Source organism: Panulirus ornatus, chromosome 72 (assembly GCF_036320965.1).
Source record: "Panulirus ornatus isolate Po-2019 chromosome 72, ASM3632096v1, whole genome shotgun sequence".
Taxonomy (NCBI): domain Eukaryota; kingdom Metazoa; phylum Arthropoda; class Malacostraca; order Decapoda; family Palinuridae; genus Panulirus; species Panulirus ornatus.
Genome location: NC_092295.1, coordinates 15,062,956 through 15,082,545, shown reverse-complemented (window position 1 = coordinate 15,082,545; position 19,590 = coordinate 15,062,956). Strand labels below are relative to the sequence as shown.

General features: G+C 45.6%; 1 protein-coding gene across 1 annotated transcript in view; it reads right to left on the bottom strand.

Moving 5' to 3' along the window:
- Window positions 1-2,059: 2,059 nt before the first annotated feature.
- The window catches only part of LOC139748034 (ionotropic receptor 93a-like), a 245,070-nt gene continuing 227,539 nt past the window's right edge, over window positions 2,060-19,590 (bottom strand). The window contains exons 18-20 of the mRNA XM_071660598.1: window positions 16,837-16,994; window positions 13,458-13,529; window positions 2,060-2,417 (exon numbers count right to left, since the gene is read on the bottom strand). Of these exons, the coding sequence (XP_071516699.1) occupies window positions 2,371-2,417; window positions 13,458-13,529; window positions 16,837-16,994 (277 nt within the window). The 3' untranslated portion in view covers window positions 2,060-2,370. The remainder of the gene's footprint in view (window positions 2,418-13,457; window positions 13,530-16,836; window positions 16,995-19,590) is intronic.

Below are 19,590 nucleotides of genomic sequence, written 5' to 3'. Positions count from 1 at the left end.
TAAGTAGCAAGATAATGAGGAAGTAACACAAGTAGAGGAGTAAGTAGCAAGATAATGAGGAAGTAACACAAGTAGAGGAGTAAGTAGCAAGATAATGAGGAAGTAACACAAGTAGAGGAGTAAGTAGCAAGATAATGAGGAAGTAACACAAGTAGAGAAGTAAGTAGCAAGATAATGAGGAAGTAACACAAGTAGAGGAGTAAGTAGCAAGATAATGAGGAAGTAACACAAGTAGAGGAGTAAGTAGCAAGATAATGAGGAAGTAACACAAGTAGAGGAGTAAGTAGCAAGATAACGGGGAAGTAACATAAGTAGAGGAGTAAGTAGCAAGATAATGACGAAGTAACACAAGTAGAGGAGTAAGCAGCAAGATAATGACGAAGTAACACAAGTAGAGGAGTAAGTAGCAAGATAATGACGAAGTAACACAAGTAGAGGAGTAAGTAGCAAGATAATGACGAAGTAACACAAGTAGAGGAGTAAGTAGCAAGCTAATGAGGAAATAACATAAGTAGAGGAGTAAGTAGCGAGGTAAGTAGCAGTATGTGTAACTAGTGGAGCACACAGATCTGGAGGGTATGTAGCTCGTGGACCATGGATGTTGGTCTTGTGTCAGGTTTCTTCGTGTGGTCAGGTTTTCTTCGTGTGGTCAGGTTTTCTTCGTGTGGTCAGGTTTTCCTCGTGTGGTCAGGTTTTCTTCGTGTGGTCAGGTTTTCTTCGTGTGGTCAGGTTTTCCTCGTGTGGTCAGGTTTTCCTCGTGTGGTCAGGTTTTCTTCGTGTGGTCAGGTTTTCCTGGTGTGGTCAGGTTTTCCTCGTGTGGTCAGGTTTTCTTCGTGTGGTCAGGTTTTCCTGGTGTGGTCAGGTTTTCCTCGTGTGGTCAGGTTTTCCTCGTGTGGTCAGGTTTTCCTGGTGTGGTCAGGTTTTCTTCGTGTGGTCAGGTTTTCCTCGTGTGGTCAGGTTTTCTTCGTGTGGTCAGGTTTTCTTCGTGTGGTCAGGTTTTCCTCGTGTGGTCAGGTTTTCTTCGTGTGGTCAGGTTTTCTTCGTGTGGTCAGGTTTTCCTCGTGTGGTCAGGTTTTCCTCGTGTGGTCAGGTTTTCTTCGTGTGGTCAGGTTTTCCTGGTGTGGTCAGGTTTTCCTTCGTGTGGTCAGGTTTTCTCGTGTGGTCAGGTTTTCCTGTGTGGTCAGGTTTTCTTCGTGTGGTCAGGTTTTCTTCGTGTGGTCAGGTTTTCCTCGTGTGGTCAGGTTTTCCTCGTGTGGTCAGGTTTTCCTGGTGTGGTCAGGTTTTCTTCGTGTGGTCAGGTTTTCTTAGTGTGGTCAGGTTTTCTTCGTGTGGTCAGGTTTTCCTCGTGTGGTCAGGTTTTCTTCGTGTGGTCAGGTTTTCTTCGTGTGGTCAGGTTTTCTTCGTGTGGTCAGGTTTTCTTCGTGTGGTCAGGTTTTCCTCGTGTGGTCAGGTTTTCCTCGTGTGGTCAGGTTTTCTTCGTGTTGTCAGGTTTTCTTCGTGTGGTCAGGTTTTCTTCGTGTGGTCAGGTTTTCCTTGTGTGGTCAGGTTTTTCTGGTGTGGTCAGGTTTTCTTCGTGTGGTCAGGTTTTCTTAATGTGGTCAGGTTTTTCTCGTGTGGTCAGGTTTTCCTCGTGTGGTCAGGTTTTCTTCGTGTGGTCAGGTTTTCTTCGTGTGGTCAGGTTTTCCTTGTGTGGTCAGGTTTTTCTGGTGTGGTCAGGTTTTCTTAATGTGGTCAGGTTTTCTTCGTGTGGTCAGGTTTTCCTGGTGTGGTCAGGTTTTCCTCGTGTGGTCAGGTTTTCCTCGTGTGGTCAGGTTTTCCTCGTGTGGTCAGGTTTTCTTCGTGTGGTCAGGTTTTCTTAATGTGGTCAGGTTTTCCTCGTGTGGTCAGGTTTTCTTCGTGTGGTCAGGTTTTCCTGGTGTGGTCAGGTTTTCTTCGTGTGGTCAGGTTTTCTTCGTGTGGTCAGGTTTTCCTCGTGTGGTCAGGTTTTCTTCGTGTGGTCAGGTTTTCCTGGTGTGGTCAGGTTTTCTTCGTGTGGTCAGGTTTTCTTCGTGTGGTCAGGTTTTCTTCGTGTGGTCAGGTTTTCCTGGTGTGGTCAGGTTTTCTTCGTGTGGTCAGGTTTTCCTGGTGTGGTCAGGTTTTCCTGGTGTGGTCAGGTTTTCCTCGTGTGGTCAGGTTTTCCTGGTGTGGTCAGGTTTTCCTGGTGTGGTTTCCATCAAGAGGAGGTGTGTCCACGGTGTGGGGCGGCTGGGAGGTGGTACAGGAGATGACTACGTGGCTACCAGGACTGTGTGTACATGAAGGACCTGAGGTGGTGGTGGGGAGGGTGCGTGCGTGTGTGTGGCTACTGCTCCTGGTCTTGTGGTTAAGGCTCTACCACCGCACTGGGTAAGACATATGGCTGATGAATCGTTTTCTCCCTGTGGACAGAACAACTTGTGTTAGCTCTGGTATCCTGGGGGAGATAACAACTTGTGTTAGCTCTGGTATCCTGGGGGAGATAACAACTTGTGTTAGCTCTGGTATCCTGGGGGAGATAACAACTTGTGTTAGCTCTGGTATCCTGGGGGAGATAACAACTTGTGTTAGCTCTGGTATCCTGGGGGAGATAACAACTTGTGTTAACTCTGGTATACTGGGGGAGATAACAACTCAGCGTTATGTCTGGTCTCCCCGGGAAGATACCAACCTAGCATTAACACTGGTCTGTCTGGGAAGAGATCAACCTAGCGTTATCTCTGGTCTCCCAAGGGAGGGGAAAACCTAATATTAGCACTGGTCTCCCTGGGAAGAAAACATTATGCCGTTAGCTCTGTTATTGGAGAGGAAAGAACCGCCTGGATTCAGTCATGATCTCACGAGGAAGATAACAGGTTATCTCTGGTGATGGCTCCCTCCCCAGACCTCCTGTCCACACCTACTGTGGTACTACCACATCTACTGTGGTACTACCACACCTACTGTGGTACTACCACACCTACTGTGGTACTACCACAGCTGCCGTCTGGTAAGTCTTGATAATTAAAGTCAAAACTTCTCGTGAAAGATTAATTGAAAATAATTACAATTGGGAAGTTTTCCTTCAGCTGATTTTCTAATTATTATGTCTGGTAAACTCTGTTGTTGTAGATGTATTGTGCGTAGATATTGTGCTGAGAAATGAGTGCCAGCAGAGTGCTATGTGGGACATATTTATGTCTCGCTCACACATTATCAAAATGATTCACATGACGTCAAGCGATTAAACGTTTTCCATGCACTTACCTCATAGTGTTATGCCACCAGGGGCCATCCATGTATGGTCAGGTGATCACAGAACATCCATGTATGATTAGGTGATCACAGGTCATCCATGTATGGTCAGGTGATCACAGAACATCCATGTATGATTAGGTGATCACAGGTCATCCATGTATGGTCAGGTGATCACAGGTCATCCAAGTATGGCCAGGTGATCACAGGTCATCCATGTATAGCCAGGTGACCACGGGTCATCCATGTATGGTCAGGTGATCACAGGTCATACATGTATGGCCAGGTGATCACAGGTCATACATGTATAGCCAGGTGATCACGGGTCATTCATGTATGGTCAAGTGATCACAGGTCAGCCATGTACGGTCAGATGATCACAGGTCACCGATGTATGGTCAGGTGATCACAGGTCATCCATGTATGATCAGGTGATCACAGGTCATCCATTACGGTCAATTGATCACGGGTCATCCATGTATTATCATGATTTCACGAGTCATTCATGCATATGTGATCACTGATACATCCTATGATCAAAATATAACAAGTCAGTCATTACTGATCATGCGGTCACAGATTTTGTACAGTCGTCTGATCTGTGGTTACCCACACCTGGTCATATGATTTCAGATCATCCATGTATGATCATGTGGTCTGGTCATCCGTGTATGATCATATGGTCTGGCCATTCGTGTATGATCATGTGGTCTGGTCATCCATGTATGATCATGTGATTTGGTATCCATGTATGATCATGTGGTCTGGTCATCCATGTATGATGATGTGGTTTGGTCATCTATGTATGATCATATGGCCTGGTTATCCATGTATGGTCATGTGGTCTAGTCATCCATGTTGGTCATGTGGTCTGGTCATCTATGTATGGTCATATGGTCTGGTCATCTGTGTATGATCATGTGGTCTTGTCATCCATGTATGATCATGTGGTCCGGTCATCCATGTATGGTCATGTGGTCTAGTCATCCATGTTGATCATGTGGTCTGGTCATCCAGGTATGATCATATGGCCTGGTCATCCATGTATGATCATGTGGTCTGGCCATCCGTGTATGATCATATGGTCTGGTCATTCGTGTCTGATCATGTGGTCTGGTCATCCGTGTACAATCATGTGGTCTGGCCATCCATATATGATCATGTGACCTGGTCATTCATGTATGATCATGTGGTCTGGTCATCCATGTATGACCATGTGGTCTGGTTATCCATGTATGATCATGTGGTCTGGTCATTCGTGTATGATTATGTAGTCTGGTCATCCATGTATAATCATGTTGTCTGGTCATCCATGTATGATCAAGTAGTCTGGTCATTCGTGTCTGATCATGTGGTCTGGTCATCCGTGTATAATCATGTGGTCTGGCCATCCATATATGATCATGTGATCTGGTCATCCATGTATGGTCATGTTGTCTGGTCATTCATGTATGATCATGTGGTCTGGTCATCCGTGTATGATCATGTGGTCTGGTCATTCGTGTATGATTATGTGGTCTGTCATCCCATGTATGAATCAAGTGGTCTGGTCATCCATTAAGATCATGCTGTCATCCATGTATGAATCTTGGTCATTCGTGTATGATCATGTATTTCTGGTACATACCATGTATGGTCCTGTGGGCTGGCATGCATGTATGATCATGTGATCTGGTCAAACATGTATGATCATATGGTCTGATCATCCATGTAGGATCATGTGGTCTGGTCATCCATGTATGATCATGTGGTCTGGTCATCCGTGTATGATCATGTGGTCTGGTCATTCGTGTATGATCATGTGTCTGGTCATCCATGTATGATCATGAGATCTGGTCATCCCATGTATGATCATGTGATTTGGTCCATTCGTGTATGATCATGTATTGTGGTCATCCATTGTATGATCATGTGGTCGGGTTATCCATTATGATCATGTGATCTGGTTCAAACATGTATGATCATATGGTCTGGTCATACATGTATGATCATGTGGTTGGTCAATCCGTGTATGATCATATGGTCTGGTCATTCGTGTCTGATCATGTGGTCTGGTCATCCGTGTACAATCATGTGGTCTGGTCATCCATGTATGATCCATGTGGTCTGGTCATCCATGTATGATTATGTGATCTGGTCATCCATGTATGATCATGTGATTTGGTCATCCATGTATGATCATGTGGTCTGGTCATCCATGTATGATCATGTGGTCTGGTCATCCATGTATGATTATGTGATCTGGTCATCCATGTATGATCATGTGATCTGGTCATCCATGTATGATCATGTGATCTGGTCATCCATGTATGATCATGTGATTTGGTCATTCGTGTATGATCATGTATTCTGGTCATCCATGTATGATCATGTGGTCTGGTTATCCATGTATGATCATGTGATCTGGTCAAACATGTATGATCATATGGTCTGGTCATCCATGTATGATCATGTGGTCTGGTCATCCGTGTATGATCATGTGGTCTGGTCATTCGTGTCTGATCATGTGGTCTGGTCATCCGTGTACAATCATGTGGTCTGGTCATCCATGTATGATCATGTGATCTGGTCATCCCATGTATGATCATGTGATCTGGTCATCCATGTATGATCATGTGATCTGGTCATCCATGTATGATCATGTGGTCTGGTCATCCGTGTACAATCATGTGGTCTGGTCATCCATGTATGATCATGTGATCTGGTCATCCCATGTATGATCATGTGATCTGGTCATCCATGTATGATCATGTGATCTGGTCATCCATGTATGATCATGTGATCTGGTCATCCATGTATGATCATGTGATCTGGTCATGCAGTTGCGGTAGTACAGACAATTGTCATTCATACAATGTTGTACAGACACCATGCAGAGCAGTGCAGTTATATTCCATCTTGGGACAACATGCAGACGACAGTTTCTATCTCGGGTCATGCATCCTTAGCTAGACCATGATCAGTCATATGTGTGCGGTCAGAGAGGCAAACCATTCATGTTAAAGTCATATGTGTAAGATCTGAAAGGCAAACCATCCAGGTAGAGTTGTATATGTGAGGAGTGCGAGACCATCTAAGTATATTCCTGGAGTTACAGGTTGCTCCCAGCCAGCTGTAGTGTGAGATCAACAGTGTACATACACTACTGTGGTCATGTACAATGGTCATCATTAGTTCACACTTGCACAGGTCATCCAGGCAGGTCATGATGTCAGAGGTCGTTCACACAGACATGCAGGTAAAGGTTCACCACTGTGAGTGACAGGAACCACTTCCCCAATATGACGGGGACCACTTCCCCAGTGTGACGGTGACCACTTCCCCAGTGTGACGGGGACCACTTCCCCAGTGTGACGGGGACCACTTCCCCAGTGTGACGGGGACCACTTCCCAGTGTGACGGGGACCACTCCCCCCATGTGATAAGGACAATTTCCCCAGTGTAAAATGGGCCACCTTCCTGATGTGGCAGAAGCCACTTCTCCAGTGTTACAGGGACCACTTCCATAGTATGACAGGGGCCATTTCCATAGTGTAATAGGCACCAGTTCACAAGTGCTATATGGACCACATCATCAGTACGACGGGGACCAGTTCACCGATGTTAAAAGTGCCACTTAACAAGTGTGACAGGATCCATTTCACCAGTGTGAGACATGGACCAGTTCACCAGAGTGAGACGTGGACCAGTTCTCCAGTGTGAGACATGAACCACTTCACCAGTGTGAAACATGGACCAGTTCACTAGTGTGAGATATAGACCAGTTCATCAGTGTGAATCGTGGACTAGTTCACCAGTGTGAGACGTTGACCAGTTTACCAGAGTGAGACATGGACCAGTTCATCAGTGTGAGACATGGACCGGTTCACCAGTGTGAGGCATGGTCCAGTTCACCAATGTGAGACATGGACCAGTTCATCTGTGTGAGACGTGGACCAGTTCACCAATGTGAGACATGGACCAGTTCACCAGTGTGAGACATGGACCAGTTCACCAGTGTGGGACATGGACCAGTTCACCAGTGTGAGACGTGGACCAGTTCATTAGTGTGAGACATGGACCAGTTCACCAGTGTGAGACATGGACCAGTTCATCACTGTGAGACATGGACCAGTTCACCAATGTGAGACGTGGACTAGTTTACCAGTGTGGGACATGGACCAGTTCATCAGTGTGAGACATGGACCAGATCATCAGTGTGAGACATAGACCGGTTCACCAGTGTGAGGCATAGACCAGTTCACCAGTGTGAGACATGGACCAGTTCATCAGTGTGAAACATGGACCAGTTCACCAGTGTAAGACATGGACCAGTTCACCAGTGTGAGACATGGACCAGTTCATCATTGTGAGACATAGACCAGTTCACGAGTGTGAGACATGGACCAGTTCATCAGTGTGAGACATGGACCAGTTCATCATTGTGAGACATGGACCAGTTCACCTGTGTGAGACATGACTAGCTCACCAGCGTGAGACGTGGACCAGTTTACCAGAGTGAGACATGGACCAGTTCATCAATTTGAGACATGGACCGATTCACCAGTGTGAGGTATTGACCAGTTCACCAGTGTGAGACATAGACCAGTTCATCAGTGCAAAACATGGACCATTTACCAGCGTAAGACGTGGACCAGTTCACCAGCGAGGCACATGGACCAGTTCACCAGTGTTAGACATGGACCAGTTCACCAGTGTGAGACGTGGACCAGTTCACCAGTGTGAGAAATGGACCAATTTACCAGTGTGAGACATGGACCAGTTCACCAGTGTGAGACATGGACCAGTTCATCAGTGTGAGACATGGACCAGTGCATTAGTGTGAGATATGGACCAGTTCACCAGTGTGAGACATGGACAAGTTCATCAGTGTGAGACATGGACCAGTTCACCTGTGTGAGACATGGACCAGTTCAGCAGTGTGAGACATGGACCAGTTCACCAGTGTGGGACATGGACCAGTTCACAAGTGTGAGACAAGGACCAGTTCACCAGTGTGAGACATGGACCAGTTCACCAATGTGAGACATGGACCAGTTCATCAGTGTGAGACGTGGACTAGTTCACCAGTGTGAGACGTGGACCAGTTTGCCAGAGTGAGACATGGACCAGTCCATCAGTGTGAGACGGACCGATTCACCAGTGTGAGACATGAATCAGTTTTCACCAGTGTGAGGCATAGACCAGTTCGTCAGTGTGAAACATGGACCATTCACTAGCGTAAGACATGGACCAGTTCACCGGTGAGATACATGGACCAGTTCACCTGTGTTAGAAATGGACCAGTTCATCAGTGTGAGACGTGGACCAGTTCACCAGCGTGAGACATGGACCAGTACACCAGTGTGAGACATGGACCAGATCATCAGTGTGAGACGTGGACCAGTGCATTAGTGTGAGACATGGACCAGTTCACCAGTGTGAGACATGGACCAGTTCATCAGTGTGAGACATGGACCAGTTCACCAGTGCGAGACGTGGACGAGTTCACCAGTGTGGGACATGGACCAGTTCATCAGTGTGAGACATGGATCAGTTCATCTGTGTGAGACATGGATCGGTTCACCAGTGTGAGGCATGGACCAGTTCACCAGTGTAAGACATGAACCAGTTCAACAGTGTGAGACATGAACCAGTCCACCAGTGTGAGACATGGACCAGTTCATCAGTGTGAGACGTGAACCAGTTCACCAGAGTGAGACATGGACCAGCTCACCGGTGTGAGACATGGACCAGTTCACCAGTGTGAGACATAGACCAGTTCATCAGAGTGAGACATGGACCAGTTCATCAGTCTGAGACATGGACCAGTTCACCACTGTGAGACATGGACCAATTCACCAGTGTGAGACATTGACCAGTTCACCAGTGTGAGACATGGACCAGTTCACTAGTGTGAGACGTGGACCAGTTCACCATTGTGAGACATGGACCAGTTCACCAGTGTGAGACATGGACCACTTCGCTAGTGTGAGACGTGGACCAGTTCATCAGTGTGGGACATGGACCAGTTGATCAGTGTGAGACATGGACCAGTTCAGTCATCAGCTGAGAGTCGCCTCAATATTCACTGGGTTGTTATTTTCAGATGAAACATTTTAGTTTTGCTTCATCCGTCATCACCTCGTGTGTCTGTCTCCTACCTTGTGTGGGAGATCCTGGATCGCCAGTATGTGGTACTGCTGGTATCTGGTACTGCTGATATGTCGTACTGCTGGTATTAGGTATTGCCGGTATGTGGCACTGATAGTATGTTACTGCTGGTATGTGGTATTGCCGGTATGTGGTACTGCTGGTATGTGGTATTGCCGGCATGTATCACTGATGGTATGTGTTACTGCTGGTATGTGGTATTGCCGGTATGTGGTACTATTGGTATGTGGTATTGCCGGTATGCGGTACTGCTGGTATGTGGTATTGCCGGTATGTGGGACTGCCGATATTTAGTACTGCCAGTATGTAGTGCTGCTGAGATGTACTACTGCAGAGATGTGGCTGACAAGTTTTTAGTACTGCCGATATGTGGTATTGCCGATATGTGGTACTGCTGTTATGTGGTGCTGCCGATATGTGGTACTGCCGATATGTGGTACTGCCGATATGTGGTACTGCTGTTATGTGGTACTGCCGATATGTGGTACTGCTGGTATGTGGTACTGCCGGTATGTGGTACCGCTAGTATATGGTAATACCGGTATTTGGTACTGCTGGTATGTGGTACTTCCTTTATGTTACTGCCGATATGTGGTACTGCTGATATATGGTACCAGTGGTATGTCGGTATGTGGCACCACTGGTATGTGGTACTACAGGCATATGATACTGCCGATATTTGGTACTGCTAGTATGAGGTAATGCTCGTATGTGGTACTGCCGTATGCAGGACTGGTGGTATGTGGTATTGCTGTTATGAGGTAAAGCTCGTATATGGTACTGCCGGTATGCGGTACTGCTGGTATGTGGCACTGCTGGTATGTGGTACTACCGACATGTGGTATTGCTGATATGTGGTACTGCTGGTATGTGGTACTGCTGGTATTTGGTACTGCCGGTATGTGGTACTGCCGGTATGTGGTACTGTTGGCATGTGTTACTACCTGTATGTGGTATTTGTGGTATGTGGTACTTCCTGTATGTGGTATTACCTGTATGTGCTACTGCCGGTATGTGCTACAGCCGGTATGTGGTAATATCGGTATGTGGTACTGCTCTTTTGTGGTACTTCTGGTATGTGGTAATGCCATATGTGTTACTGCCAGTATGTGGTATTACCGTGTTATGTGGTATTGCTATTATGTGACACTGCCGGTATGTTGTACCACCGGCATGTGGTACTATCGGTATGTGGTACAGCTCTTTTGTGGTACTTATGGTGTGTGGTACTACCTTATGTGGTACTGCCAGTATGTGGTATTACCAGTATGTGGTAATGCTGGCATGTGGTACTGCCGGTATGTGGTACTGCCGATATATCCTACTACCGATTTGTGGTATTGCCAGTATGTGGTACTGCTGGTATGTTGGTATATAGTACTGTCGGTATTTGGTACTGCCAGTATGTGGTATTGCTGGTATGTGGTACTGCTAGTATGCGATACTGCTGGTTTGTGGTACTGCTAGTATGTGGCACTGCCGGTATGTGGTACTGCCGGTATGTGGTACTGCTAGTATATGGTACTGCCGGTATGTGGTACTGCTGGTATGTGGTACCAATAGTATGTCGATATGTGGCATTACTGGTATGTGGTACTACCGGCACGTAGAAATGCCGATATGTGGTACTGCCGGTATGTGGTACTGCCGGTATTTGGTACTGCCAGTATGTGGTAATGCTCGTATGTGGTACTGACGATATGTGGTACTGATAGTATGTGGTAATGCTCGTATGTTGTACTGACGGTATGTGGTACTGCCAGTATTTGGTACTGCTAGTATGTGGTATTGCCGATATGTGGTACTGCCGTTATGTGGTACTGCCGGTATTTGGAACTGCCAGTATGTGGTAATGCTCGTATGTGGTACTGCCGGTATGTGGTACTGCAGAGTGGTGGGTGTGTACTGGGTCAACAAGCCCACCTGTAGTTCCCCTCAGTCAACAACACTACCACGTACCCATGACCACTGGTTCGAACCCCCACGCACCCATGACCACTCGAACCCCCACGTACCCATGACCACTCGAACCCCCACGTACCCATGACCACTGGTTCGAACCCCCACGTACACATGACCACTGGTTCGAACCCCCACACACCCATGACCACTGGTTCGAACCCCACGACTACAGACAGTACCAAGAGGCTCACATATGGTTCCTTACTTACTAAGGCCATCATCCAGGACGTCGTGTCCAGCACAGCTCTGCTCCTGCCACACACACACACACACACACACACACACACACACACACACACACACACACACACACACACACACACACACACACACACACACACACACACACACACACACACATACACACACACACACACACACACACACACACACACACACACACACACACACACACACACACACATACACACACACACACACACACACACACACACACACCAGGAACAGACAACTGAACTTTCTGGGATTAGTCCTCATTTGGCTCCTGCTTCCCTTCCCCCTTCCAGAGTGATAATACAAGATGGAGGCACAGACCCTCCCCAGCCCATCCTTCTTGGTCACTTCCCACAACACACTCGAGGTACCTGGGCAGGACCCCCCCTCCCCCCACCCCAGGGATATCAGAGGAATAGAAACTGTTTCTAACACTCCACCTGGAGTGCTCGAGGACCTGGTGAGGGTGGTAACACTCCACCTGGAGTGTTCGAGGACCTGGTGAGGGTGGTAACATGGCAGGTCAGGGAGTGTCAGAGGACCTGGTGAGGGTGGTAACATGGCAGGTCAGGCAACACAACACATGACGGAAGATCTACAACACTCCAGTCACCACCGGTTGTGATAACTCCACAATCGGTGGAGTTACCACAATCGGTGGAGTTACCACAATCGGTGGAGTTACTGGAGGATAAAGGCATGGAGGGAGAGCGGGAGGAGGTACTGAGTGTGTAGAGGGAGAGCGGGAGGAGGTACTGAGTGTGTGGAAGGAGAGCGGGAGGAGGTACTGAGTGTGTGGAAGGAGAGCGGGAGGAGGTACTGAGTGTGTGGAGGGAGAGCGGGAGCAGGTACTGAGTGTGTGGAAGGAGAGCGGGAGGAGGTACTGAGTGTGTGGAGGGAGAGCGGGAGGAGGTACTGAGTGTGTGGAGGGAGAGCGGGAGCAGGTACTGAGTGTGTGGAAGGAGAGCGGGAGGAGGTACTGAGTGTGTGGAAGGAGAGCGGGAGGAGGTACTGAGTGTGTGGAGGGAGAGCGGGAGCAGGTACTGAGTGTGTGGAAGGAGAGCGGGAGGAGGTACTGAGTGTGTGGAGGGAGAGCGGGAGGAGGTACTGAGTGTGTGGAGGGAGAGCGGGAGGAGGTACTGAGTGTGTGGAGGGAGAGCGGGAGGAGGTACTGAGTGTGTGGAGGGAGAGCGGGAGGAGGTACTGAGTGTGTGGAGGGAGAGCGGGAGGAGGTACTGAGTGTGTGGAGGGAGAGCGGGAGGAGGTACTGAGTGTGTGGAGGGGGAGCGGGAGGAGGTTGTGAGTGTCAGGTCTAAGATGGGTGACCTGCTCTCGTGTAGGTAGATGATGTACTACGTCGACCTGTGAGGTGGTGAGGGTAACTGCTGGTGTGTGTGATCAGGAACACACACACACACACACACACACACACACACACACACACACACACACACACTTCCAACCTGCTGGAGTGGGCAGCTGAGTGGTGGAGTGTGTGTGGAGGGGGACTACTGTTGTGGTGAATGGGAGTCCTTGGTTATAGGGGTAGGTGGCGGGGTGCAGGGTGGTAGGGGGATGGATGGCAGGGTGGGTGATGGCAGGGAGGAAAGTGACTGTATCGGTGAGAGGCACAGGTCGGGATGAGAGGGAAGTGAGAGTCTGGGAGGGTAGTGGTGTGGGTGCCAGGACGTAGGTCGGCGTGCCAGTGCCATGCGAGCCACGGTGGGTAGTGCCAGTGAGGGACGAGGTCGACGCTGGCCCCGCGGGTGATGGAGTTTGAAGGACACCATATTCTGCAGGAACTCCAGATCCTTAAGCCATAAACGGTTTGACCAGGGTTCCTGTGCTGGATCTCGAACCTGGGTTGCTTTTGTCCCGCCAGCCGCGGAAGACGCACTCGATCGAGATTATGACGGCAGCCAACACGAACCCTGCCAACCCAGAGAAACACACGGTTAGCTAACCTGTGGCACCCCTGCCTACACTGACATGGTCAGTGCTACGTCGTTATACACACCATCCATACATCATACACATCGTTATACACACTATCCATACATCATACACATCGTTATACACACTATCCATACATCATACACACCATCCATACATCATACACATCGTTATACACACTATCCATACATCATACACACCATCCATACATCATACACACCATCCATACATCATACACATCGTTATACACACTATCCATACTTTATACACACCGTTATACAACACTATCCATACATCATACAAACCCGTTATACACACCGTATCACACTACCTACTCATGACACACCATCCATACATCATACACATCGTTATACACACAATCCATTACATCATACACACCGTTATACACACTATCCATACATCATACCACACCATCCATGACATCATCACATTCGTTATACACCACTATTCACAAACATCATACACACCGTTATACACACCATCCATACATCATACACATCGTTATACACACTATCCAATACATCATACACACCGTTATACAACACTATTCCATACATCATACACACCATCATACATTCATACACATCGTTATACACACCATCCATACATCATACACACCGTTATACACACTATCCATACATCATACACACCATCCATACATCATACACATCGTTATACACACCATCCATACATCATACACACCGTTATACACACTATCCATACATCATACACACCATCCATACATCATACACATCGTTATACACACTATCCATACATCATACACATCCTTATACACACTATCCATACATCATACACATCCTTATACACACTATCCATACATCATACACGCCGTTATACACACTATCCATACATCATACACATCCTTATACACACTATCCATACATCATACACACCGTTATACACACCATCCATACATCATACACATCGTTATACACATCATCCTTACATCATACACATCGTTATACACACCATCCGTACATCATACACATCGTTATACACATCATCCATACATCATACACATCGTTATACACACTATCCACACATCATACACATCGTTATACACACTATCCATACATCATACACATCGTTATACACATCATCCATACATCATACACATCGTTACACGCTATCCATACATCATACACATCGTTATACACACTATCCATACATCATACACATCGTTATACACACTATCCATACATCATACACATCGTTATACACACTATCCATACATCATACACATCGTTATACACACTATCCATACATCATACACACCGTTATACACACTATCCATACATCATACATATTGTTATACACACTATCCATACATCATACACACCATCCATACATCATACACATCGTTATACACATCATCCATACATCATACACATCGTTATACACACCATCCGTACATCATACACATCGTTATACACATCATCCATACATCATACACATCGTTATACACACTATCCATACATCATACACATCGTTATACACACTATCTATACATCATACACATCGTTATAAACATCATACATACATCATACACATCGTTATACGCTATCCATACATCATACACATCGTTATACACATCATCCATACATCATACACATCGTTATGCACACTATCCATACATCATACACATCGTTATACACACTATCCATACATCATACACATCGTTATACACACTATCCATACATCATACACATCGTTATACACACCATCCATACATCATACACATCGTTATACACACCATTCATTCATCATACACATCGTTATACACACTATCCATACATCATACACATCGTTATACACATCATCCATACATCATACACACCGTTATACACATGAGCCATACTTCATAAACATCGTTATACACACCATTCATTCATCATACACATCGTTATACACACTATCCATACATCATACACATCGTTATACACACTATCCATACATCATACACATCGTTATACACATCATCCATACATCATACACACCGTTATACACATGATCCATACTTCATACACATCGTTATACACACCATTCATTCATCATACACATCGTTATACACACTATCCATACATCATACACATCGTTATACACACTATCCATACATCATACACATCGTTATACACACTATCCATACATCATACACACCATCCATACATCATACACATCGTTATACACACTATCCATGCATCATACACATCGTTATACACACTATCCATACATCATACACTTCGTTATACACACTATCCATACTTCATACACATCGTTATACACACCATCCATACATCATACACACCATCCGTACATCATACACATAGTTATACACACCATCCATTCATCATACACATCGTTATACACACCATCTGTGCATCATATACATTGTTATACACATCATCCATACATCATACATATCGTTATACACGTCATCCATACATCATACACTTCGTTATACACACTATCCATACTTCATACACATCGTTATACACACCATCCATGCATCATACATATCGTTATACACATCATCTATTCATCATACACTTCGTTATACACACTATCCATACTTCATACACATCGTTATACACACCATCCATACATCATACATATCGTTATACACACCATCCATACATCATACACATCGTTATACGCACCATCCATACATCATGCACATCGTTATACACATCATCCATACATCATACACATCATTATACTCACTATCCATACATCACACATATCGTTATACACACCATCCATACATCATACACATCGTTATACATATCATCCATACATCATACATATCGTTATACACATCATCCATACATCATACACATGTCTTACTGCTGCTTCGTTATACACGCCATCCATATACACATCTACACATCACATCTGCCTCAGAACACATCTGTACGTCACACCTGCCTAAGGACTTGTAGTGAGATCCTCAAAACACACGATCCACGCCTGTGTAAGGACACACACACACACACACACACACACACACACACACACACACGCGTGTCCACCAGAATCAACAAATATAAAGCAACACTTGCAACACAACTGCCTCAGCAACACACACTCCACCTAAGGAATACTAGTTGATACTAGTGACAGAAGACAGTACAGGAGGGAAGGACTCACCCAGAGGAGCAGGACGATGGTCAGGCAGTACAGGAGGGAAGGACTCACCCAGAGGAGCAGGACGATGGTCAGGCAGTACAGGAGGGAAGGACTCACCCAGGAAGAGCAGGAAGAAGGAACCCTGCATGTCAGAGAGGGAGACAGTCCTGGTAGCGTCGCTTCCACCGTAGGCAGTGGAGGAACACTTGTTCTTCTTGGGCCAGTAGTCCTGCTTCCACTTCTGGATCAGTCCACCGATTTGCATCTTCTTGAGCCTGCAGCGCAAGAAATGGGATGGATGGAAGGGTAAGTGGCAGACTCTGGGGGAATATAATGGTGCGGTAACTCAGGAAGTGTGGGATGGGACGGTAACTGGCAGACCCTGGGATGGTACGATAACTGGCAGACTCTGGGATGGGATGGTAACTGGAGGACTCTGAGGGAGTAAAATGTCATGGTAAGTGAGGTAGTCTGGGATAGAACGTTAAGTAAGGGATCGTGGGACGGAATGTTACCTTTATGAATGCCCTTCACCCATTTAAAAACTTCAATCATATCCCCTCTAGCCCTCCTCCTCTTAAGTGAGTGTAAATTCAGTTTTTTTAACCTTTCTTCATCAGTGAAGTTTCTAATTCCAGCGATCATTTTTGTCATTCGCCTTTGTACTCTCTCTAAATCTGTATCAGCTGCATAGTATGGAGCCCAAAACTGTACCACATAATCCAAATATGGTCTCACCAACGCAAGATAAAGTTCCAATAACTCTTAGGAGTTTTATTGCTAACAGTCCTATTTATAAACCCTAACATCCTATCAGCCTTATTAAACACTTTAATGTATTGTTGCCGCGGCTGAAGATCCTTGCTCACAAGTAACCCTAAATCCCTTTCGCATTTTGTTATACCAATGGTAATATTGTCCAGTTTGTAATCAGTGTTCCTGTCTTTACCCACACTAAGTGTTGTGCATTTATTTATGTTGAATTCCATTTTCCATGTACCCGCCCATTCTGATAATCTATTTAATTCCCTCTGCAAATTCACTGATTTTCGTCAGAGTCAATTGTGGCCACTAGCTTTGTATCATCGGCAGATGTACTTAAGTCGCTGGTTATTCCCATATCCAAATAGTTGATATATATAACGAACAAGAGCGGTCCCAAGACTGATCCCTGAGGAACACCACTGGCTACATTGCCCCAGTCTGGTGTAGCTCTGTTGATACATACCCTCTGTTGTCTGTCAGTGAGCCACGACCTAATCCAATTACGTACACAACCCTTTCCCGATGATGCCGTGTGCCGCTATTTTTCTAAGCAGACGCCCACGAGGTACTCTGTCAAAAGCCTTACTTAAGTGTAAGTATACAATATCATAACTCTTCCCTTGATCAACAGTTTCAAATCCTTTATTAAAGGAGAGAAGGTTACTGAGACATGACTTCCCTTTTGCAAACCCATGTTGAGAATCCTTAATAAGATCATGATTCTCCAAGTGTTCCCGTATTGACAGTAGATGTCAAGCTAATTGGATGATGATAATCACAGGCAATGGATCTATCTACTTTTTAAAAGATGCGAACGATATTTGTTGTCCTACATCGCTTAGGAACTACGCCTGATTCCAGAGACGATTGAAACACATTTAAAAGCGGAACTTCCTACTTACTTACATGCTTTCAAGACCCTGGCATAATACCAGCTGGCCCAGGACTCTTGTTTACTTGTAATCGTTCTATTTGTTTCAAAATATCAAATTTATTTCTTTTCACATCGCTTAGCTTCCCGCTTTCGTCCCCCCATGTAAATTTTTTTTATTTTCACATCGCTTAGCTTCCCGCTTTCGTCCCCCCATGTAAATTTTATTTATTTTCACATCGCTTAGCTTCCCGCTTTCGTCCCCCCATGTAAATTTGCTCTAGAACCGGAGTGTTTGTATTCTCCTCCTGCCTGAATACTGATATGAAGTGATTGTTTAAAACTTCACACATTTCAATCTCACTATCAACTAATCTACCAGAATGCGATTTGATTGCTTCAGTTACTCCTTAACCTTCGTTCTGTGCAATTGAAAAAATCCTTTGGCATTGTTTTTTGCTTCGTTAGCTGTCATAATTTCGTAATTCCTCTTAGCTTTCCTAATCTCTAATTTGACCATTTTCTCAATTTGCGTAAGCTGATCAGTAAACTGTTTTCCCATCGCTTTATCTTGTTGATTTTAATTTCTTATATGTTTTCTTCTTTTGGTGAATTAATCCTTCTATTCTCCTATTCATCCATGATGGTTTTGAAATATTGCAAGTTCTCTTCGTAATTTGTGGAATAAGCGATCTTTCGTAAATAGTTTGTATCCTGGTATTGCTATTGTATTGTATCCGGGTATTTCTAACTCAGAGTTTACCCACGTTGCTGAGATTGCAATAATGTTCGGTTTTTCAGTAACTGCAGAGGATATAAAATCATCATAGCATATAAGTTCATCATAGAATATAAGTTCGTCACGTTTTATAATGATGCTCCGGGCATTTGTGTGTATTAAACTTATTTTCTTTGCAGTTAATTTATGTAGTGAATTTGTAATTCTTTTCCTGTGGGTCTGATGCGTGTTTGTATTACCAGTGTTAATGTGGGCGTCGTGTGCAGCAGCGGGAGAGAGACGGTTCTCCATCTGTGTTGGGTTGGCCGCGTTACTCTGACCCTCCCCGCACTGGACCTTACCAGGTCATCTTACCAGAAAGATGACCTGTAGCTGTGCTAACCCGCTACATATACTGCCTGAGTTGTCCCCAACTGACCTTACTTGACCTTTCTTTGCTAATTCCTCTGCCAGTAAGGTCACCGCTACTCCCCGAGGATCCTTACCGCCAAGGTGC